Consider the following 24,292-nt stretch of genomic DNA (forward strand, 5'->3'; position numbering starts at 1 on the left):
CAGGGGATGAGCCTCAACATAACAAAACCTCTTCCTTTTAGCTTGTATTGCAACTAGCGATGGTTCAAACAGCAACGGTATCCAAAAATATGAGTACAGAAAATGTTACGACTGAGGAAGCATTTTATTTTTTTTAATTTGGCTGACTCAGATAGTCAGCTGTATTTATTTGAGCCGGAGCATGCGTCCCGAAGAAATGCAGCAAAGATGCTGATGCTACGCCTGCATTAGCCTTTCAAGAGGATGTGTTCGGCTGGTACCGTCCAGAAACTGAGTCGCCGAGAACAAACCGGTGGTGCCGTTGCTCAAATCGCTGTCCAACACGAACAGAAAAGGACTCCCTTCTGCTGCAACGATGCTACTGCAGTACGGACGCTTTTTGTTGGGAGTCACCAACGACGACTGAGAGAGTCCGTGTGTTCCTTGGACAGTGGTGTACTGCAGACTTTCCTTATGACACCAATGATAAACTGGAAAAGACAGCAGATGACCCCCGAGTGAGTATTTTTGTCACCTAACGCTACATTTGGCCAACAAAGGGGGCCGAGTTGGACAAGCGGTTTTTCTCAACACGTGTTGTTTGTGTTTACAATAGCTGCTAACGCTGCCTTCTTTCCTGTCTTTTGCTTCCTGGAAACAATATCGTCTGGCTGCTTATCATTTTTTTGGGTGGGTTTTATAACTTAGCGGAGACTTAGCAAAGCGACACACAAGAACGAAATCCCAGCTTTTTTGGTCAATAATGCACAAATCAAAGAATTTATTGCCTAAATTCACTACATTTACCATCAACACGGAGTGGCATCCACATAAAAAGTCAATTTTTTTTTCTTCTTTAAAAGGAAAGAATAAATAATTTCAAGAGCAACATTTTAGTCTCAATCTCTGCATATCTACATCCTCCAGTTTGATGTGGACAAAGTTCAGTGTCGATAAAGGCCAGAAGAGAAGGCCACGTTGATAAACTCTGCTACGCACTTCACATTCAATAATAATCGGAAACATTGAAGAAATGTGGTTCAGCTTTCCGGTGCATTCATCACCACTACAAGCAATTGACCAAAACCACAAACCCAATATAGAGGAAAAGCTTATGTTGCTTATGTGCCTTGCACAACAGTGTTGAGTAAGGCATCAGAGACGAGGACAAGGAGGAAATACAGAGTAGATTCATTTGAACTCTCACCAGCACATAAGGTTATGTGTGTCAGCAAATACAGCATACAATGTTTGACTTCACGTCTCTCATTGTGAACCCCCTCCCCCTCCTTCCCCCCCAAAAAAAGAAAAAATAAAAGAAATTGATGCTGTTAATTCACAAGTGACAATTGTTTCGCTATCTCACTGGCAACCCGGCAAGTTGATAAACTGGAATGCAAGTGCAAACCCATGATGAAGTTTGTATTTCCTTGGTAAAACTACTACTTCCACACTAGCAGTATAGGTGATAACCTAGATTTGAGTGCAGTTAATTCCATTTCGGGTTTCTCATTACCAGAACATGCAAGATTGGTGAAAAGCTGGCCTTCCCCTTCCTCTGTAATCTGACAGGGAGATATAGGGTGGCTCCTAAAATAAGAGCTGAATCCACACTCCATGCCCAGTCACTTCCATATCTCACAGTATGAGGGCCAGAAATCACCAAGCTCAGCAGTTCTCTAATGAGACTGTAACAAATGGGAGGGCTGTATTTAGGTTATTACAACACCAGCACACACACACACACACACACACACACGAGTTTGGACATGTGCTTGTGTGCATGCCTGAAAAATGCATAAAAATACCTTTTATTAGATATGCAATTCTACCATACAATGCTTAGGGTCCATTTGCCATTTGGCAATCAAAAAAGGTTTACACAAACCCTTTGTTTTTATATTTGACCAACTTTAATAATTAACAAAATATACTTCTAAAACATAATACCCATTATGTCAGAGCAGAAATGCAAGATTTTGCTTTGAGGCTATTTCTACTTGCCACGTAGCATGGTAAGGCACTTCACTAAAACTAATTTTACTCTTATTGTAGTGCCATACTGAGAGGTGTTTACACAAGCCAGCCAAAAAATAACTAAATGCGCTTACTCTAGATAACAAATTAAGAATTTACAGAATAACTAATGTTGGCAGGGCAGTAATTGTGTATCCCCTTAATATCAGACCCCTCCATGAAAAAAAAAACAGGTTGTTGATACAACAGGAAAAGCAAGTAAGTGGAAGTCACCTTTGACTCATCCTAAAACCACTTTACTTGTTAATCAGCTGAAGTGCACACTTAGGAAACTGATCACCTTATTTATTTTTTTACAGTGAACAGACAACAAAATGACCCACCCTACTAGGTAGATAAACATTTATATTCTTCAACAAAGAAAAGTAAGATTTGGGGCAAATGCAACACATTCTATATGATGGAGGAATTTGCAATCTGCAGGTTGATAGTGGTGTCCCCCCTCTCTGCACCTCCCAAGGACCAACATACTTTGTGTCTTGTTTCTTTCTTTAAAAATAGTAAAAAAAAATAAAAATAAAAAATAAAAATAGTATTCAATAATCTATGTAAATAAAACTTTCCTAGTAGAAAAAAGACATACAATCAATACACATTTTTATATTGTTCAATTATTGTAACGTATAAGATAGTCAAATCCTCTGAATGAGCGATGCACATTTAAATTGCAGTAACAACTGTTTAAAATTCGGTCTATTGTTTTCGCATAGTTGCATAGTAGTTTTGTGTATACACATTTGTAAATACAGCTTCTTTTTTTTACCTGCTTTGTTGTCTGTTTTTCGTGAAAGTTAATGTGTGTTTTGTGATTTATGTGAACTATTGTTACCCACTGCAGCAATTAAGTTACATCTATCTATCTATCTATCTATCTGTCTATCTATCTAGCTATCTATGCTTTGACTGTTTAAACAAAGACTTTATGTGCCATCAAGTTGCAATTTCTGCTGCCAATTCAACTTGATCAGAGTAATTTTGATTCTTCCAAACACGTATAACAATTTTGCAAATGCACAGAAGATACACATTCTGTTATGGGTCTCGTTATGCTGGGCTTATTTCACAGGCTTAACTGTTAGGTTAGTGGTTATAAAAGAACACAGTACGTGGGGAAATGTCGGTGAGCTGTGAACACACAGCAGAGCACAACAGATGAGAGCTGTGAGAAGCTCGAGTTACTGAACGTGAAGTGGTCGACACCACGAAACCTCAAATGTATAACAGCAGGAAGGAAGTTAACTCAACAAAAAAAATACAGGATACCCGAAATGTTCAATTCTAAGCTGTCAATGAACGAGGCGTCATTTGACTGATGGTGTACTTACTGGTTCGTGGGAGGTGCGGAGAGGGGAAACACCACCTCTTCTTCCTCGTACTCCGGCCCATCCTGCATGTCGCTCTCATCCGCGGTGCCGCCGAGCCCCCCGCAGGCCGGAGGGGGGGCAGGAGGAGGCGGCGGCGGCGGCAGCGGGGGGAAGTCGGTGGGCCCATCCGGGCCTGTTGATGTGGGTGAAATACGACTCGCTGGACCCTCCAAAGTAGGAGAGCAGCACACCGTCCCTTGAAAAACTGAATGCCCACCTCCTGCTCCGCCGCTCCCCGCCGCGGACAGCGCCGGTCCGGCCGCGTCCCCCCCAGACATGGGGTAGATCCCGCTCACGTCGGGAAGAGAGTCCGGAGAGGTGTTTGAGTGTTGGCGGAGGGTCGGCGCTTGCCCCTGTCCCAAATCGGTGACTCGCACTCTGCTCGGCTTGGGATAGTAGGGGAAAGGGGCCGTCTCCGGGCCTCCTCCTCCTCCTCCGCCCGCCACCCCTGTCCCTGTCGTGACCGAGCCCGTATCCTCACTGCTGACCTCCGCAGCCATCATATTAGAAAAAACACGTAGAGGGGGAAAAGTCCAGAAGGGAACCTTCCCTTCCCCTCTGTCCTCGCAATAATCCTTCAGCGTTTGGGCTCCGGGGAAACTTAACACCCAAAAGTTTCTTCCACACAACAAAACAAAACAAAACAAAAAAACGCGTACAGCTAGCCAGCTAGCGTTAGCCGGGAGCTAACTTAGCTTCTTTGGCTGCGCTAGCGGGCGTTAGCTTCACCTCGCATTCGCTCGCTTTACAAGCTAGCCGAGCTAACGCTAACGGGATGTGGCTAAAAGCAGCTCCGAGACACTTGATGAGTTTCTCGCTCGCTTTATGTCTTCATTGTTTCCTGAGTTTAAAGTTCACGCGGAGTACGCCACTCGCAAATGAAACATTTACAATATTCCCAATAGTTTTACCCAATTTTTCCAGGTTTTTTTTTTGTTTTGTTTTGTTGTTTTTGTTTTGGTTCGGACTTTCACCCTCGGCACAACGCGGACCACTTGTCGAGGTTGTGTTGTTTTATTGTCACTGTTGTGTGTAAAAAAAACAACCAACAACAACAACAACAAAAATAAATCCCCGTCGCGCTCTCTCTCTCTTTTTTTTTTTTTCTTTTTTTTTTCCAGTGTTGTTGTTGTTGTTGTTTTCTTTCCTTTCTGAGTTTCCAGCCCTCTCGAGTAGAGTCCACAGACGACACCAAAGCCTTTACCGCCTATAAATCCCCGGAGCGGTATATGTTGTTGTTTTTTATGCGAGTTATCAATGCCGTTTACCAAAGTGGGTTGTTTTTCTTTTCTTTTCTTTTCTTTTCTTTTCTTTTCTTTTCTTTTCTTTTCTTTCTTGCGTATACAAAGCTGAGTTCGCCTTTTATTTCTGGTTTTCTGAGGCTTGGTTGGCTTTTGCTCGCTTTGCTCGAGCTGCTCTCTTCTCCCCTCCCTCTCTCCTCTCCTCTCCAGTCACCGAGCAAGACGCAGCTAAATGAACGCAGAGCGGCGCGGGTGGGTTTTAATCCATGACATCTTCAATCGCACTCGCTTTGGCGTTGGGTACATATGAAGGCTGTCCTCGCTTTTTAAAGTGTGAACTAAAACAAAAACAAAAAACTAAAACATTTCCAAAGAGTTAAATGCAACAGCAGGGGGGGGGAAAACAAGAAGCAAGCCTCTAAATATAAATATAGTACTAGACTACGTAAAATCCATCACATAACAATAACACTGTTGACTGCGTTTCTTGGTTGTTTGTATATAATATATATAGATATATATACTGTACTGTATATACTGTGCATTTTATATTTTTTACTGCTATTTTATTGCTTTTCTATTTTTCTATTATTATCTTGTTGCTTCTGTATGCTGCTGTAGCGGAAAAAAAAAATTCCCCTCGGGGATTAATAAAGTAATCTACCTAACCTACCTATTTTTTCTATTGAGTTGAATGGTGAGCTCTGTACTTGCAGTTAGTGTTGGGAGAAGTATTCAGATCCTTAAGTAAACATACCAACACAGCAATGTAAAGTAATTGTTAAAACAATGAAAATTTCTTCATCAATGTTCAAATTTTTTTCAAAACAACAAAAAAAACAACCTAAAAGTGAACTATCTGTCAGACAAATATCATCGATTATCAGACCTCCGTTTGCTACCGGTCTAATAATGGGAATCCATCACATTTTGTGTTATCCATGCGTGTTGTGGAAAGAAATAAAGTATAATTTTTTTTAACTTTTGATTTTAAGTTTATAGACTATTTGACAACATCCTATAAGTTGGTGCTCTTAATCACATTGTCTTTGGCCTGCCGGAGTCCATACAGCCATTTGATCACTCTCGCATTTCTCTCAATGACAGAAACACCGTAAGGAACACGATTTGCAACTTGGCCAGAAGGGGTTTCAAGACTTGTGCAGTTGTATACGGGTAGGATGTTCAGTGGGTTGTACAATTACTTCATTGTAAAAATGTAATGTAAAAATACTCCAATACGATGTGTTAGCAGCAAAATGTAGGTTAGGAGTGAAAGTTAAATTCCTGGTTTGGTCCCTCTGACTGATACAGCCTACATATTTGACATCATTAGATTGTGAATAATGAAGCATCGGTGTGTAAGCAGCATGTTACTATTTTAGCTGCTGCAGGTGGAACTAGTTTGAACTAGCCTACTTTATATTCAGTTTTAGAAACAGGGACAACAGATACATCTGAGGGGTCCTTAGATGATTACTAGAAGAGGAAGAAAGATCCACAAATCTAATTTCAGGTTTTGGATTACATTTATGGTGAAATAGTCTATTGGATCATTTGAACATTTGTTGAAATTAAACCATGTGAACAGTTTGGAGAAAAGGATAAGATAAAACTTTATTAATCCAGCAGTGGGGAAATTTAGTTGTTACAACAGCTGAAGAATACAAGTAGGAAAAAGATAAGTATACAGGGAATTTTTTTTTTTTTTTTTTTACAAATACATACGCATGCAATAAAAAAAAGGATAGAATAAAATAAAAAAATTTAAAAACTTAAAATAAAAAACTGTATAAATACACACACACAAGCTATATACACAAAATAAATAAATACACTTTGAAATGTACAGAGAAATGCAAAGAAAAATAGATCATTTTTGCACACAGGTGATAAATGTCCAGGATATATTATATATTGCACATCAGGGATATGGATTACTTCATGAATAATGTGCAAAGATGAACAACTCATGGACATGACCCTGACTTCACACTACTTTTTGTAAAATGTCAAACAGGTTGGAAACTTCTGGTTTTATCTTTAACAATGTGTTGTATTTTAACATAAGCCTGTTGTGTCAAATCTTAAAGTAAATGTAGAGTAGTAGAAAGTACAATATTTCCCTCTGAAATAGTTGAGGAGAAGTATAAAGTAGCATCGATTAGAAATACTCTAGTAAAGTACAAGCATCTTAATATTGAACTTGAGTAAATGTACTTCGTTACTTTCCATCACTGCTCGCAGTACATTTTGACACCTTTGATCAGTTTTGAACCCACCAGCTCTAAATAACAAGTCACTTTCTAAGGTTGACTGATTAGTAATGTGTATATCATGACCACTAAACAGTAACTGTAGAAATTGTTAGTCTACATTGACAACAGGATTCACTTGCATTTGTGTAGTTGTTTAATCCACATGTGCTGTGAATCATGTATATATATTTTTTGTTTTGTTTTTGTTGAAAGTGTCTGCTGTATAACTGTTTTGGTGGTGGAAAGGTCATTCCAGACTTTTGATGAGTAAATTAAATATGTATGTTGTCTAGTTATAATTTTTAATCACCACTTTGGCTTTTACATTTTGTGAACACAGTCTGAGTATAGCCCTGGCTTTGTGACAGAAAACCTGTCTATATTAATCTTACCTAGCCTGGGAATTTTATTTTAATTTAACTCATTTACCCACTGCATCCTGTTTTATAGACTGCTACAGACTCTCATCTGCTGACAATGTTGTCAGAGAGTATGAAGATAGCTTTTCAAATGTTTGGGATATTTTTGGTGTTTACCTTACCATGTTGGGAGAACACTGTGGGATTGTTTACTTCTTTGTGCACATAGTTTCCCAATTTTAGGACAGTGCAGCGGGACAGTGATCCTAATCATCCTGTCAGTGCAACTAAGGAGTCTTTTTTTCTTTATAGCAGAATAGTCAAATGCCTGACTAACAAAGTTTAACATATGACCATAATACAATTAAACACCGACTGAAGACAAAAATAACCCCTTAAAAACATGCAAGGAATGAATATGGCTCCAGTGCAGACCTAACTAAGCATCTCCAGGGAACATAACAAATGTCTTCAGGGAAGTGTGGACATGTCACATGTAAGGGTGTGGAGATGTGTTTTGTATATTTTACCAGGACCTGCACATGAGTTGGTGCACACAATCAGACAAGTGTGAATATAGAGTGTTTTAGTGATGTGTGGGGGCCACCACAGCATAAATGTGCCCTGGCATTAATTTTACAAGTCTCTGGAGCTCTACAGAAGGGCTGAAGCACCATTCTTCCAAAATATATTCCCTTCTTTGGTGTTTTGATGACAGTGGTGGAGTGCACTGTCTCCCACCTCTGTACCAAATACCAAATTAAAGGTTCAATCGTATTGAGATCTGGTGACTGCGGCAAAGACCATACATCATTTTTAGACTCATCAAACCATTCTAATATCCATCTCCATGTTATTGTTGTCTGATCACGTCCTACATTGACATTGTAAGTCAACTGAGGAAGAGTTGCCCTTACATATTGCACTAATGCACAAGCATCACCGTCATCAAATGTGCGCTGTCAACCACAATTTCCAACCTTATTTACTGATGTCTTTCCCACAGATCTTAAGCGCAGTACACTGACGCTTCAGTCGGTGTTCCTATTGAAAAACTGCAGTTAAGCAGTCACTGAAATTCCTGCCATCTGTGCCCCAACCACGAACCCTCTCTCAAAGTCCCTTAGATCTTTTGTTCTCACCATCAGAAACAAAATAAAAATCAACCAGGTCTGCACCGCATTTCTATACATGCTGCAAAGCAGTGCACCTGTGTGGAAGCAGCTGCATTAGTTGTTTCTCCTCTCTTTTAATCCGTTTTTCCTTTAATTTTTCATCTGTAAGGGAATGTTAACCATGGGAAACTTCAGTAAAATTTAGCTTCTAGATAAAGCACGGTGTGTAATATTTGATGTAAATTCTGATCTGGAGCAGCTTTAGATACCTCACTAAACTTTCAAATGTTGTTTGCAAGCGAGTCGATTTTTAATCTCAAGTAAGTCAGCCACGGGCTAACCTTGACTTGAGAGAGCCTACATAGTATTGAGCTGCTACAGCAGTGAGCCACTGTTCTCCACCCACCATCTCCAGTCACGCCCTCGGGGCAGCTGTCATCTCCGCTCCACCTCCACACTGATCTGTTTCTGACCAACTGGCACTGTAAAAATGATATCTGGATATCCCTTCCTCTCTCTAATTGCTCACTGGAGTTTGACTTTCTGAATAATTTCCTCAGGTTTTGATCGGATTCAGTACATAGATACAAAACAGATAGACCTTATTTGCAGTCTTCCCTGATCTCCTGGCTCCTAACACGCTGTGACAGAGGTGGACTGGTCAGAGTGTGAAAAACTATTCTGCCACTCAGGAGGAAGCACCCCCTGCACCCATGTCAGACGCTCCGGGAGCGGATGCTTGGGTTCTCCACTAAAGCACAGGGATCCCTTGAGTCCTGTGACACAGAAGCTCAGTGAACTGTGAAATCTAAAGGCTGACATTCACTTGACATATAACCATCAGAGGGACTCACTTGAAATGCACAAATACTCAGTTGTAAACAAGCAAACAAACATACACCACTATCCGTGGTCATACACTCAAGCATGCTCATCAAGCTACAAGTGAAATTGGCTTGTCATATAAAATGGGAAATTGTGAGCGTTTTATATATATATATATATATATATATATAGTTATATAGTAGTTATATGTACAATAACTACAGTGTTAGTGCTCTCCTTAAGTGTCACAAAAGCGTGGTATTTTTTCATCATGACATGATTACCCCTGTATTTACTGTAAGGATATGTTGTCAGCTTTATTGCTGCTAGGTTCAGTAGTCCCCAGTGCTAATTTGTCTTTATATGGTGGTGTAATCTGTAGGACTGGGATCATCGTCTGTCTCTGTATGGCCGTGTGACTGTGTCCTGTGGATCCTCCCAGACTGAGCATAATGAGATTGTAGACAGGATGCAGCTAATCACCTTTCCTGGGCAGAGAGATGATATGAGAGTGCCAGCTTCATACCTGCTGAGAGGTGCATCAGCTATTCTGTGCCGTGAATTCAACCACTGACTCTGTGCCGGTGTTTGGCAGAGTATGAAAAAGGAGATTTTACACTCATGGAGGTTAAATAATTGAATCTGAAATCTAGCTTCAGGAGTTCAACCCATGTGTGAGTTTGTCTGTATGTACACCCTCCCTCACGTCATTGTCTTTCATCTCTGTTTCTCTGCATGTGTGTTACAGGATGGAGGGGCGGAGTGGGGGCTGGCTGCCAAGGAGAGGAAGAGTGTGTGAAGGACAATGGCAGGGCAGCCTGGCTGTTCTGCTCTGTTTCACCATAACTGTATTGTCAGATATGAGGATGGGCACTGATGTGAGTACCATGGGAGCCTCACTGGATGTCAACAGAGGGCTCTCATCCATATTCATTGTCATATTATCATAACACTTTATTGCCCTCAAAGACAGAACACAGGAGAACTCCCCCCTCCTATGCTTTTGAAGACAATTGTGGTTGTTTTTTTCTATTTACTGACATGTTGCTTGTGATGTGAGACAGTATTAAGATGTCTTTTAATTTGATTTGATTTGAAGTTAAAACAACTGCCCCACATTGCTAAATGTGAATGAATTATATGTAAGAAATAATCATTGGTTCTTAATTTGTGTAAGTCTGAGTAACAAGATAGTTTTCTGTCCTTGTTGCTATTTATAAGAGAGGTCAGACTGCTGCAACAACCATGGTTTAGGTGTGGGTTGCTCATCTTTCATTTGGTGTGATTAAGATATCTGAGGTAAAAATCATTCATTAGATTTGGAACTGTAACTCACTAAATGAGCGTACCAGGATGTACATGCACATTGGCTTCCTCTCTCAATCTCTCTTTCAGTCATCCTCCCCATATATAGACCACACACACACAAGCATACTTACAGTTTTTTGTGCAATCTGCATAATGTGTGTCAACCGATTAACCCCTTAGTGTCTCAGTTAAGTGATAAAATGGAGTGTCTGAGGTGAAGTACACGCATTAACACCAGTGTTTCAGGTTCCTGGATCAGTGCACAGGCCCACTTGCTTTCCCACTCAAGCCCTCTCAATCAGGGGATACTTATAGTCACACCAGGACTTGTGTGAATAATTCACTAGATTACATAAAAGTTTAAAAGAGGAAGTGAGTGACACATGGATGGATAGCGTGAGCGAAGGTCCCCTAGAGTTAGAGGCTGTTTTTTCAACATTACTTTCATGGGATTTATGAAATATTCCCATGCCATGTCCAATGTTAACCAGATGCTTAAAGTTTAATGTTATATATTAATTCCAAGATGGCAACTATGACATGAGACTTTAAGTTGTCATCTGAAAAAAACTCAAATGAGCACAGAATATGTCTTCTAAGATTGTGCCAGGATGTACGTTATGTGTGTTGTTAATATACATACATCAGCTAATATGAAAATCTATTTTGTGCATTAAAGTTACATGGAATTTCTCAGGCAAACCCACACAAGACACTGCATGGATGATACGTTTTGTTTGGGAACATGTTTTGTATAATTTATCTGCAACATTCACAGTAAGTTTCATATTATTAGTGAACTGTGGAATTGTTGGCTTTTACTTTTTGTTTCTTGGTCCAGCTTTTAGGCTACAACAAAGATTTAAAGTAGGCCTTGCAAGATATTTTATTTTTCTTTCAGTTACACTTTAAGTGGTCTGTTTAGTTTATCTGCATGAACTTTAGTTCCTCTTTTGCACCAGATGTATTATGCTGAACGAGGCATCACCTCCTTGTCTCACAGAACAGATAGTGTGTGTGTATGTGTGTGTGTGTGTCTGTATGAGATGACATTTCACTGAGTGTTATGGTGTATGTAAAACAGACAGAGGTATGAGGCCTGCTGCATATTGGAGTCCATGTGTACAGCACACTCTTACATTTATTTCCGTCTCTGCCCACTTTTCCTGAAATATTCTAATTAGTGCTGAATGATACTTCCTCTGGCGTTGCCTAAATATATGTGCCCACATGTGCCTGCTGCTCTACACCTCCTGCAGTCCCCAGAGGGAGTTGGGACAAGGCAGATGGGAAGGCCACTGTGGTGCTTTAATGATGGATAAGTGCATGTTGTGTGTGTGTGTGTGTGTGTGTGTGTGTGTGTGTGTGTGTGTGTGTGTGTGTGTGTGTGTGTGTGTGTGTGTGTGTGTGTGTGTGTGTGTGTGTGTGTGTGTGTGTGTGGTGGTGTGTGCCCACACTCCTGTGATTAATGCATCTACTTAATTAAAAAACATTGCGAGAAAAACAACAAAAAAGCGACTGTCTTTACAGATACACACTGATGACAGGGGCCTTACAAATTACAGGTTTTCTGCAACAATAGACTCCAAAAGTCTTTTCTCTTTGCTTCTCTTTTTGTTTCTTTCTGACAATCACCGTGGCTGTCACACACAAGCTGACCAAAAAAGCCCTCCTACTTCCGCTGTAGTGTAGAGGGCTGTTTTTCCTATTCTTTTTTCAGAGTGCAAGCGGGGGAGTTTGCAGCTGCCACTCGAATGCACATATGGGCTGAGTGGTGGTGAAAAGAGGGGGTAGGGGGGACATAGAGCACATGGTCCCCTCAGTCACACTTTTACAGAGGAATGGCCGCAGAAAGGGGGCAGCTCTGTGCGGGCACAAGTTTTTGATTTATAATATGAGGAAAACTTAAATTAGACTAAGAGTAGATTTTACGTTGTGATAAACACCAAAGTTAACTACTTGAATCCCTGAACAAGGTCACATCTCTTTAGTTGAATAGCAGCTTCGTCAATGACTTCCACAGTGAAGGTAATTTGTTTGGTTTCTCTGCCTTCAAACAAAGACGACACAGCTCTAGAAAAATAAATGAATGTCTATTTCTCTGTTTCTTTATTTAGTCTTTTTTTTCTCTCGTTCACACAGATATTAACAACAATTCAAGAGAGTTTTAACATTTTTTAATAATTGTTTTGCAAGATAATTATGTTAATTCTCTTCAGAGAGATGGGTTAGAGAAATGTGTAATCCAACATGTCCCCCTGCAGCCTCAAGAACATTTAGTTGTTTTAATGCTTGTGTAAAAAAGTGTTAAATGCAATATATAAGTTCCTGTTTTCTTCAAAGACCTCAATTATTCAGCTGTTCATTGTTGTATTTAGAACAGATACAGAATTATTTCACATGCTGTAAATTTTATTGAAAATTCCATTACGATTTTTCTTCTTCTTGTGTTAACATGTCATTGCTTCACTAAATAGACTGAATGCTGCAACATGTTTGGGACAATAGATTTTGATTGAGGAATAATTAAAATAGCCCATCTTGCGTCAAGACGGTATCTTATATTGTTTGAAAAGATTCTTGTCCAGATGGGGTCTGGAGGGAATCAAACACACTCAAGTGTAAGTAGAATGACAACTGATACTCCAAAGACAGACTACTATTACAACTAATGGACTGCATCAATAAAAGAAGCTACATTCAGGTTGAGGTTTTAATTTTTTTTACTGCTTCTGATTAATAAGCCTAATTTACTTGGCACCTATTCAGATATATATAACGCTCACAACTACCCATTTTATATGACAAGCCAATTTCACTTGTTCTGCAGGATCAATATTTGCAAGAAAAAAGACAGAATATAAAAGGGGAAAGTGAAGGATGAAGACCTTTCACTATATGAAAATGCACTGCGTGGCTCAGCGCCCATGTTTGAGGTTGATTATCAGATGATATCACCCTGGCACCAGTGGTCTGGGCGGTTCCTTTTCCCGTCTGGGGATGCCATGAGAGATGGACAGCAGCTCCCTGGGGCCCAATGAAAAGGGTTGTCATTAGAGGCACTTCCTGTAAAAAGTTACTTACAAATATCAGACTCATAAAACACACGAGTGAGTGTAGGGGGAGAGAAATGCAGTGTTCCTGTCGAGCCATTGCATTTGAGACATTACACATACAAATTTGTACTCATCTGCATCCCAGTTTAATCACAAAACAGATAGTTGACATTGATTGATGTAAATATATGCTGGCAAATCATCTTCAAAATTCAACATTCATGTCTGTGACTTCAATACCCATTAGTCAAATATTTTCACCTCACTAAAACTACAAGGGTATTGCCTTTTATTAGTCTTTTTCTGCTCACAGCTACTGTGTATTAGTTTGCTGCATCATGTGGTAAGTCACAGTCTATTAATGAAGTTATCCCATCCATTCGAACATGCAGGCTGACACCAGAAGCTACTCAGCCTATTTCAGCAACAGCTGAGACATCACACACCCCACTAACTGTCCACTGAATGCATGACATCATCTTCACTCCTGTGTTTTATATGCTTCAGTAAGGGATTAATGCTTCTCTGGCTAAATTAAGACTGCTCTTTAAGCCATTTCTCTCCTCTTTGTTTGTCTGATTACAACCTCCTAATAGAATCAATCCTGTCAGCCATTTTCTACTCAATCAATGTTTCTGTTGTATCTTTCTTCTTTTCCAATGAAATCTTTTCCCTCGACTCTCTCATGTCCTGCTGTTCCTGTGAGTCCCTTCCTCCCTGTCTGCCTCACCTCCCTTCAGCCCCTCAGGCTGTAGCGACATGTGCGTTGCAATCTGCGGCCCCAGTGCTCTGCTGTGTCCTCACTCCTCCCATCACCCTGTACCCTCCCCTTGTGCTTTTAGGCTCTTCTGTTTAATTCATGAGCTTCCTGTGGCTCCTGTCATGTCTCATCGGGGCCACAGGAAGGCACGGTGTAAATAATGGAGCATCCCCAAAGACATGTTCAATGCTGACTGTCACAGCAGTGCACCATGCGCTCCCATGAAGAGGATTGGACAACAGTCTGTGTTTCAGTGTCTTTCTAACACATATGTCATGCTCATAACATTATTTTTACACATATGGTGAACAGAAACTGTGGTGTACAGGAGTGCTACTCGCATGCATAAGGACATCTGTACCACATTTCACTTCAGGAACATTTTCCTCTTTACAGAATCATTCATCAGTGTATCATCATTGCATGATAAATAATCATTTTTACTTTGAGTTTTTTATGACCATACATTTGCTATTTACTTTTTTTGGACTCTTGTTATGCCTGTTTTATTTCCATAGACTACATGGTCACAGATATCATATCCCCCATAAAACTAAGCTGAGGCTCATTTATCAAACATTACAAACATAACGTTCTCCCACTGCTAGAGTCTTTACCATTGATCACCTCTGAGCGTTTTATTGGCATTATTCACAGGAGGTGGTACAGAGGCAACATCCCATCGGGTATCTTCTGTGGAATCCTTCCTTAAACCCCATAACAGGATGAACAGATCAATATTGTTGTGAGGCAAAATGAGAGATCAGGGTAACGTTAAGGAGGCGAGGCTCTCACTTAACTCTCACAGGGTATTCTTAAGAAGCAAGTCTTTAAGGTGATCTGCCTGTTACACATAGTCAAGCAATTTTTCAAACACGGCAAAGATCACTTTGTCATACTCAGATGTCTGGCTTTAGGATATTTGTTCTGCGTACATCAATAAAGAATGGATTAGAGGAGGTGACTGAGCCTGGATAAGGTAGTAAGGCTCCAGGAACCAAAGTGTATAGTGTCAATTTGCCTGCAACATAATCACCCACTCAGTAGAATTTTTCCATAATCAATTTTCAGGTCATCAGGCATGTTTATGAATGACTAAAAATTGGGCAAACAATACAGCAATGCAATCTAATAGGGCTCAGTGTTATCATGCACAGATAGAAACTGAGTCAGCAATGAAATAGAACAATACAACAGAATCTGCCTTGAATCTAAGGTGAGGGAGTTTTACAGTGGGTTTTGGGCATATTCACCAAACAAAGTTACAATCCTTAATAAATAATAATAAATGCAACGACGGTTTCCTTACAGTGATGTCTCCCAACAGAGCTGAAATGAGAACATATCTTAACGAAGCGACATGGTCGTGTGCACACATATGTAAATATGTCGGGTAGAGAAAGACTGTGAGCCAGAGAAGTAATGTAACTACAGTTTGGTCAGATCAACATAGGAAATCTCTTGGGAGGTAAGAACCTGGAATCACACCGTGTGCTTATTGATCTGTGCTATGTTCAGTAAATCCACTTCTTTGGCTGACTGTGTTTTACAATCACCTGTGACCCCCCCATTGCTCAACACTGAGATCTATGTTGTTTAATTCTGTTTGATCTGCCTCCCCGTGGCTGCTGGTGGAGCCCATTTGGCAGATACATAGTGGAATCAGTGTGAGCATGAGTGTAAACATATTCAACCCTCAGTATAAAGTTCCTGTGACTCAACTCTATTTTTTGTTTTTCGTTTTCTAGTTAATTGACTTCTTGCGATATTTCTCATGATAAACCATTTTGCCACCAAAATCGAACCAGTGTACATGACATAGGCCACTCTGTTGCAATGTAGACAGTGTAGGAAGCGAAATAAAATAAACATTTTCCTTCTAAAATATGGCTATTTTTTGTATTGCTGCCTCATATTTACAAAAGCACTATAGTAAATACTAGGAGGAGGGTACTGCAAGATTAAATGACCTCTGTGTGCCTAGTTTACATAAATGTCAGTAACATAATGACAGTGGCAGTTAAATAAATCACACTCAGACCCTCCAATCTGGCATTTTGTTCGATCACTTCAGCTGTTGTAGCCATTATCAAAAAACAACACAGCTACATGCTACTCCAGTTCCCTTGTGAGGTTTATAATATCATTTAGTTGCTCAATAACAAACTAATTATTTGTCTGAAAAAAAAAAAAACTTTCAAGCATTAATAATGCAAAACAAATGTAGATTATGGAATAAATTGCATTATAAATCAGTAGAGTGCTCAGAGGCAAGAGGTGAGTTTCTGCTACCAATACACTGTATGTTAATAATCCTCTCCCTGGAATGGATGTTGTAAAAGTGTGTTACTTACTGTACAATGTGATGAAGTTGGGTCTCAACAGAAGCAGCTCCCATGGGGTGCCCAGAGTACCACTGTCGGGGCTGTGTTTTGCATTAAGCGTAGAAGTGGATGGCGGATTAGACACCACAGTGAAAAATAAGATCACTGCAGATGGAGAAATCCAGGACAAGCCATTAGCAGAGGAAGGATATTCATCTTCCGTGCTTAACCCATTCCAGCAGAAACAGGCGAGAAATATCACCTTTTAAAAAAATAAAACAGCTTCTACTATTTTGTTCAATATGCCACTTACCAATATATTTGTAACTGTTTTTACTGTGTCAACTGAGCCAGACGACTAAACCTGTGGCCTCTCTGGTACTGATCTGGTAATAATCGTGCTGCTGAGGTTTCGACTGATCTCAGTTTGACTGGAGAAGCCCTGCTGCAAAGAGCTTGTATTTCCACCAGCGGCAAACTTCACAGGGTTTCTGAAAAACAGAAGCAGGCTCAGCTTTTTTTGCCAGGGGGCAAAACTTGTTCTGCAATCAATTAAAGAGTATTTATCCCTTGCTTTTATTAGTTCATGTTTTTTTATTACCCTTCAGTAAGACACAAACACACACACATAAACACACACTGACAGCCTCTGCCCTTCAACTGCAGAGTTGCATCTCCCCTCCAGCTGCAAATTCAATTCAAAGAAACACTTGCTGTAGACTTTAGTAGTGTGTTTTGTACATGATTGAATAGGTCAGAAGTTATTGATGTTGCTCCTGGCTTTTTTCAAAGGAGAGCAACGTTAGCTTTCGCATGATGAGGTATGGTTTTATCATTACTAGCTAGACAGGAACTATTTTTATCACTCCCTTCCCTCACTGTCTTCCACTGTAAAAATGCCCTAAAATGCTAACTGCAGTATAGTGCAGTGATTGATGTTTTTGCTTTTCATTCTACCTCACTTTCCTCAACAATGGCAGCTTATGAATTCATGATCTAAAGCTGTTTGATTGCACACATATTATATGTTGCAGTATAGAGCATAACCTTTCAGACAGACAGACAGACAGATAAATATACAGTCAAACAGACAGACAGACAGACAGACAGACAGACTTAGATAGATAGATAGATAGATAGATAGATAGATAGATAGATAGATAGATAGATAGATAGATAGATAGATAGATAGATAGATAGATAGATAGATAGATAGATAGATAGATAGATAGATAGATAGATAGATAGATAGATAGATAGATAGATAGATAGATAGATAGATAGATAGATAGATAGATAGATGAATTAACTGTGTCTCACTGATAGATAGATAGATAGATAGATAGATAGATAGATAGATAGATAGATAGATAGATAGATGAATTAACTGTGTCTCACTGCCATGTTTGTCTTGTGACTGGCAAATTTAGAATCACTACTCTTGTTCAGCTCTTTCATCTATCTTCCTCTTAATTTTTCTCTCTTTTTTTTTACTTCTCTCCATGGATGTCCCCAGGCCAGTGGCATCCAAAAGCTTCTTTATAAGGACCATAATGAGAAGTAAAGCTCTGCATTCAGTTGAGATGCCTCAGGGGCCTGTTGCATGTCTGAGCTTAGTTTCATGTCCCATCCCATTCAAAAGGGTTGATGAAAGGGCATGATGCACAAACTAAAAAAGAAAAAGGCAGATAGCAGGCTATTCTTAGAAGGCTGGGGCCAGCCTGTGGTGTGAAGAGAAAGAGATATTGATTCTGCTGCACACCATTAGTATCAGTTATAAGATTAGGGTCAAGGTGTTATAAATGGATATTATAAGTGAAAGTAATATAAGAAGATGCACAACTTTAAATATCTTTACGATATGCTTTTACTGGCACAGAAGCACTTAAACAAAACAAAAAAAACAGAACATCTTGTCTGACTTCAGTTACAGTTCACTGATTTTACAATTATTTGGCATGAAATCTGGCAGAAATATATTGTGACATGCAGGTACAAATGTCTCTGTATACTGTGGCTAATCCCAGTCAGATGAAAAGTGTGGATAAAGCCCCCTCTTCTGGTCAGATTCTGCAATCCTAAAACAAGCGATGTTTTGTCTAAAAACTGAGAGGAAAAAATGACAGTGTGCCATTCATCCCCAACAACCACTGAAAATATTCAAAAGTTAATTGTAATGTTAAATAATGTGTACAAAAAGCCTTGTTTTGTTATATATCTCACATTAGGGGCAATGTGATGCATTTTTGAGAATGAAACATCCACAGCGATAATACTGTGTGACTCTTGCTTCACAATGCCTGCGTTGATAAGACTCACATCCTCCTGGAGTGACAACAATGCCAACAGTCACAGATTTTCTGTGAGTCTGCCACATGGCAGGCAGCCAGCACACACAGATACTGCCATGTGTTCTGAAGGTTTGACACAGAGATGGGAACAGTTGTCAGAAAGGGCCTCTGTTGTTGTCAAAACAAACAGACATGGTACACAGAATCACATGTTCTGATTTATTTTCTGTACCAGCAGACCGCAAAAACAGGATTGTTGTTGATTGGCCAATAGGTGGCACTGTAACACCAGAGCTGAAGCAAGTGTCTTTACATTGCCACATGAAAGACGCTTAAAAATGTATCACCATTATGGGATGTATCAGCCTCATGGTGCCTCTCAAATTAGGGAACACTTTGGTGAGCATTAAATATGTGTATTAAGAGGAGATGAAAAAAAAAGCACAATCTGGGAATACGTTGACAATAACAGGGCATTTTTAAATAGCAAACATATTGGCTATCCAGGTCTCAAAACTAAAGCTCTTGACAAGCCGAATATGACTATTATTCAAAGACAACAAGAACTAGTCAGGGACATGTAAATATTCAGCTCCACCAAACAAAACATGCAGTCCACACACTCCAGAGTGTTGTTCTCACATCTTGGGAACAATGAGAAGTAAAGGACACAAATTACGACCTTTCTGTTTGGCTCACACTGCCATAAGTTCCCCATTGCCTGCTTCACACAGCAGTAAATAAAGGTAATTGTACAAAAGCTTAATTAAACGGCATAAATCCTGTTTACGACATCTGAGTTTTACTGAGCCACTGAATCATGGCTTGAAGGAGGTTCGCAGCTCGTGTGTGTTTTTGTGTGGGCAGTTCTCTCCTTACCTTCACTCCCACTCTTCAGCCCACAGCCTCCTTTTTTCCCCCACACACACACACACACACACACACACACACACACACACACACACACACACACACACACACACACACACACACACACACACACACACACACACACACACACACACACACACACACCACACAATATATGCAGAACACAAAGCCTAAAAGCACTCCCGCTTCCACTCTTTGTGTGGATATGAGGTACGATTTTATTGTGGCTCTCACTAAAGTCACTTTCTGTTAAACTCTGGGAACCCAAAGCAATAATTCATCTCATTCATTAGAGCTGAGTGTGTGTGTGTGTGTGTGTGTGTGTGTGTGTGTGTGTGTGTGTGTGTGTGTGTGTGTGTGTGTGTGTGTGTGTGTGTGTGTGTGTGTGTGTGTGTGTGGTGGGGAATACTCTGGTATTCCACACCACTAACAACTCAGACAGCTCAGCCCATCATCCATGACCCTGCGACCTGATGAGAGGATATTTAATGAGCATAGGCAGCGAATGGAGCTCACGGACAAGGACGTCCCCAGTTTAAAGAACAAGCAAATACATTTATTGAAGGTCAAGTAGAGTTCAAAGTGGTCTGCTCATATTTGTTTTAAAAATCATAATGCAAAGGCAGGATATGGGGGAACATTCAGTCAGTTACTCAATTAATTCAGATTTGTCTCGATGCAGAACACACGTATACATCACCAGCAGAACCTGCTTTCATCTCCTTGTCTCAGCAGTTTCATCCAGCGAGCACGATCTCTAATGATTGATTGATATTAGATTGAGCTGGCTGGCTGTTGTTTCAGCACCATTGACTTCAGCAAGAGTTGCAGTTGAAGATTACAACTCTGATTGCATTTCAATTTTTAATGGAAAGTGCCAGAATATCCAAAAGTTCTTTCTGGTGAGTTCACAGAGTGTTTTGCGCCATTAGCGACCCTCAGAAAGACAAATTGGTTGCATTACCAGTCGGCTAATGTTAATTTGTTATTTGTAATAATAAAATGGCATGTATTTGTGCTCTCCTGAAACATATTACAATGTACAGCACAGTGTTCATGGAAGATGATGCTTTTTCTCAACCTCATAAGTCATGAGTCTTTGCAGCAGTTATTAATTTGTCTGTGTGATGAGGTGCCAATGAAACCACTGGGCCTGCTCTTGTTGTATTCAGTGAAACATGCAGTAAGATGTGCTTGTATATGTGCCTTAATAGCACAAGACTCAGATGGTAAGTCAGAGGGATTCCCCACATACTGGGGGTATGGCAGGGATGATGATAAAAAATGATCCATTAACAGCAGACAGGTAAGGAACTGCAGTGTCTGGTAGAGGTGGATGAATTCTTTTAATCTCTATCCATTCATCGAGCAGCTATAAGTTACAAGGTGAATGAAAAATGACTCCTAAGATAAAAAGCATGAATGTGTGACTGGACAAAAGTGCTGTCTAAAAATACTGACAGTCATCTGTTAAGTAACTTTTTTTATATATATATATATATATTGTACTCTAATTTGAGCAGATAGGATGAGAGAAAGCTGTGTTAAAAGCACAGACAGTTAGTTGTTAGAAATTACAGGTGAAAGTGAAACAAGCCATGCAGAAGAAGATCTAAATCATTTCTACAGTAATGTGAGAGATGAATAATTCACTAGCAGAAACGGTACTGTTCCCACCAATACATCTTCAGCTTTCTCTCTGGCAGACTGTAGTGAAGCAGCCCATAATTGCTCAGGGCATGAAGTAGTACTTAAAGCCCAGAACGATGTAGATCAGAGTGCAGTGCACACTACAGTGACAGGCAGCACCAGTAACTAGTCCATCACGCTAACCTCTTTACTGTGGCAGATGAAAAAGTTAAGGGCCCATAATACTGCAACACCGCTTGCACATTACTGCAGGCTACATCCCACGTGTACTGTATGGCAAAAAAAAAAAAAAAAAAAAAAGTGCAGAGAAGAGCATTTGATTCACAGGGAGGAGAATTACAGCACTAGTTAGAATTTAATGAAGGCACATAAAGTGGAAATCTCAGTGTTCGAGACCTCAGTGAACTGCTAGCTGGAAGGAAAAATGCAGCCCAAAGCACTGTAAGGAAGGCTTTGATCCAGCTGGAGCAAATCTTTAAATTGATTTGAGCATTCACAGTGCCCTGATGCATTGTGGTTAGTTTTCAACTATAAGATAAACAAACTCTCACATAATCACCAAAGCTCTAAGATCAAGAGATCACGCTCCCACCAACATGTTTAGGTGCAGTACTCCACAGGAGTGCTGAGGCGTCCATCCTTCTGGTCTTATCTTCCTCAGCAGCATGTTGGAAGAGTACTTGTCTGTAGCAAAAGTGAAAACCCCAATATTGTGGCCAGCTCAACCCCCCCCCCCCCCCCCCCCCCCCAGTGGGTTATTACTGCATGTAGCTATTCTCTCAAAGGTCAAGAGAAGTGATTTGTCTCTCCACAGCTCTACACTGTCTCTCACTCTAAATCCCAGTGGTGTCTGGGTGAAGATGATAGAGCAGCCTCTTCCTTCCCTCTCAAACTCCCTCACCCCCTTCCTCCCTTCCTCGCTCAATCGGTCATTCCTTTACACAGCCACTTAATTACATGCAAATGCATGCAAAAATGCACATTGTGTTTTGAATTCCCTTATTTAAAAGACATGGGCATGGTTGTTGCTGGAAGCACTGTGTCACGCCATTTTTCTCAAGTTTAATGCACATCTCTCATGATAATCCAGTCCTGGCTACACTCATGCATGTTTTATATATCTGCTAAATAAATACAGTTATGCAAATATTCAAACCTTGTTTTTTGCAAGTCTAATTAGTATTTCACGTGCTCTGAGAAACCATGGCATACTGACATTTTAAGGAGCAGTGCGTAGGATTTAGTGGCATCTGGTGCTGAGGGTGCAGATTGCAACCAACTGAACTCACCATTTCCTTCCAAAAGTGTAGGAGAATCTACGGTGGCCGCGAACTCACAAAAAACGTAAAAGGCCCTCTCGCGAGCCAGAGTTGGGTTTGTCTCTTCTGGGATAATGAAAACATAATTATGATTATTAAGTTCATTACTATCCTGATCCTGATGGCTTAGTGATTATGTTTCCATGTTGCCAGCCACAGGACAAGGGTTAAAGTCAGCTAGGATAGGCTCCAGCCCTATTGGACAAAGCGGGTATAGATAATTCCATGCTTGCTGATAGATCCCCCTAAATCCTACACACTGGACTTTTAAGAATTATTTTCTAAACAGCAAGTCATCTCTTTTTTTGTCTTATTCTTTTAATTCTTTCACTAATAGACCACCACGTCTTACTCATCTCCACTTGCAGCTGGCAGTGCAGATTTGAGTCAGCATTTCAAGAGCTCACAAACTCTCCATTGCTTATTGGCATCACTCGCAGATGGCTGCTGAGGAGGCTCCAGGGACACAGGGCTTCCAAGGACCATTTGGCTGGATACTGAGCTGTAATGTGTTTTTACAACTGACTCCCCATTGTTTCACTGTTTCTGTTCTTGTGTTTGTCCCCTTCATCCCCCCGAGCTTAAGTGTCATTCACTCTCAGATGTCCCTGTATGTGTTGGGAACTTAACTTTAAAGGATAAAGTGATATTCTCTTTTTCTTACTACAACGATAATGATAATAACTTAAATATTTATTTATAAATATTTATATATTTAATTATAAATATTTAACTCTCGCTTTTACAGACTGTAATTGTTTTAATGCAATAATTACAGGTTAAGGCCAAGGCCAAGGCTTTTGTAGAGGGCCAATGTTTTTCACATTCATGAAAAATTTGAATAAAAATTAAACATGTACCATGCAAGTAAGTCATTAAAGTAAACAGTCAGAGGTTGAATACCGCGATAGAGTTTAATTAGACCATATTTTCCTGTTCTGAAAGGCAGGCCATTCACTTTGGGTCTCACAAAGAAATGCAAATTAATGAAGCACTGACATTTTCAGCCACTAAAAGTGGGGACCTTGTAAAATTTATAGAGACCGCAAAACCAATTTAACAGTAAAACAAAGAAAAGAATTCAAAAAAAAAAAAAAAAAAAAATCCCATTAACAGATTCCTTTACTAATATATTTCCTCTGCTCTCACCCAGATTCCATTGAGCAAAAAATACAAAATATTAATTTCACCTAGTAGTGAGGTGTTTGACAACAGGACACCCTCTGAGTGGAGATATAAGCGAGGTGTCATAAATGCCCATTTTATGCTGCTGAACAACACCCGCTGAAAATGCAATTAATTTTTAAGAATAGACCTTCAGAGCAAAGACACCTCAGAACAAAATCACATTTAAAGTCAAAGAACTGAGCTTAATTGTGTTAGCAGACTTTGAAGGTAAGTGAAATTCAATTTTAAACTCCAAAAGACCATAGCTGCATCGAATCAGGCCTACACACTTTGTTCAATTTATTCCGATGAAAATTACACCAAAGTAATGAAATATTATGCTTTAGC

At 39.9% G+C, this 24,292-nt stretch overlaps 1 protein-coding gene across 1 annotated transcript in view; it reads right to left on the bottom strand.

The window, feature by feature from the left end:
• The window catches only part of rasa1a (RAS p21 protein activator (GTPase activating protein) 1a), a 31,054-nt gene extending 26,376 nt beyond the window's left edge, over window positions 1-4,678 (bottom strand). The window contains exon 1 of the mRNA XM_069699879.1: window positions 3,342-4,678. Coding sequence (XP_069555980.1) covers window positions 3,342-3,883 — 542 coding nt within the window. The 5' untranslated portion in view covers window positions 3,884-4,678. The remainder of the gene's footprint in view (window positions 1-3,341) is intronic.
• Between the last annotated feature and the right edge of the window lie 19,614 nt (window positions 4,679-24,292).

This window comes from Brachyistius frenatus, unplaced genomic scaffold, assembly GCF_029030835.1.
Source record: "Brachyistius frenatus isolate BFR_SWC_R1_liver_20210118 unplaced genomic scaffold, ASM2903083v1 Contig_31, whole genome shotgun sequence".
Lineage (NCBI taxonomy): Eukaryota > Metazoa > Chordata > Actinopteri > Embiotocidae > Brachyistius > Brachyistius frenatus.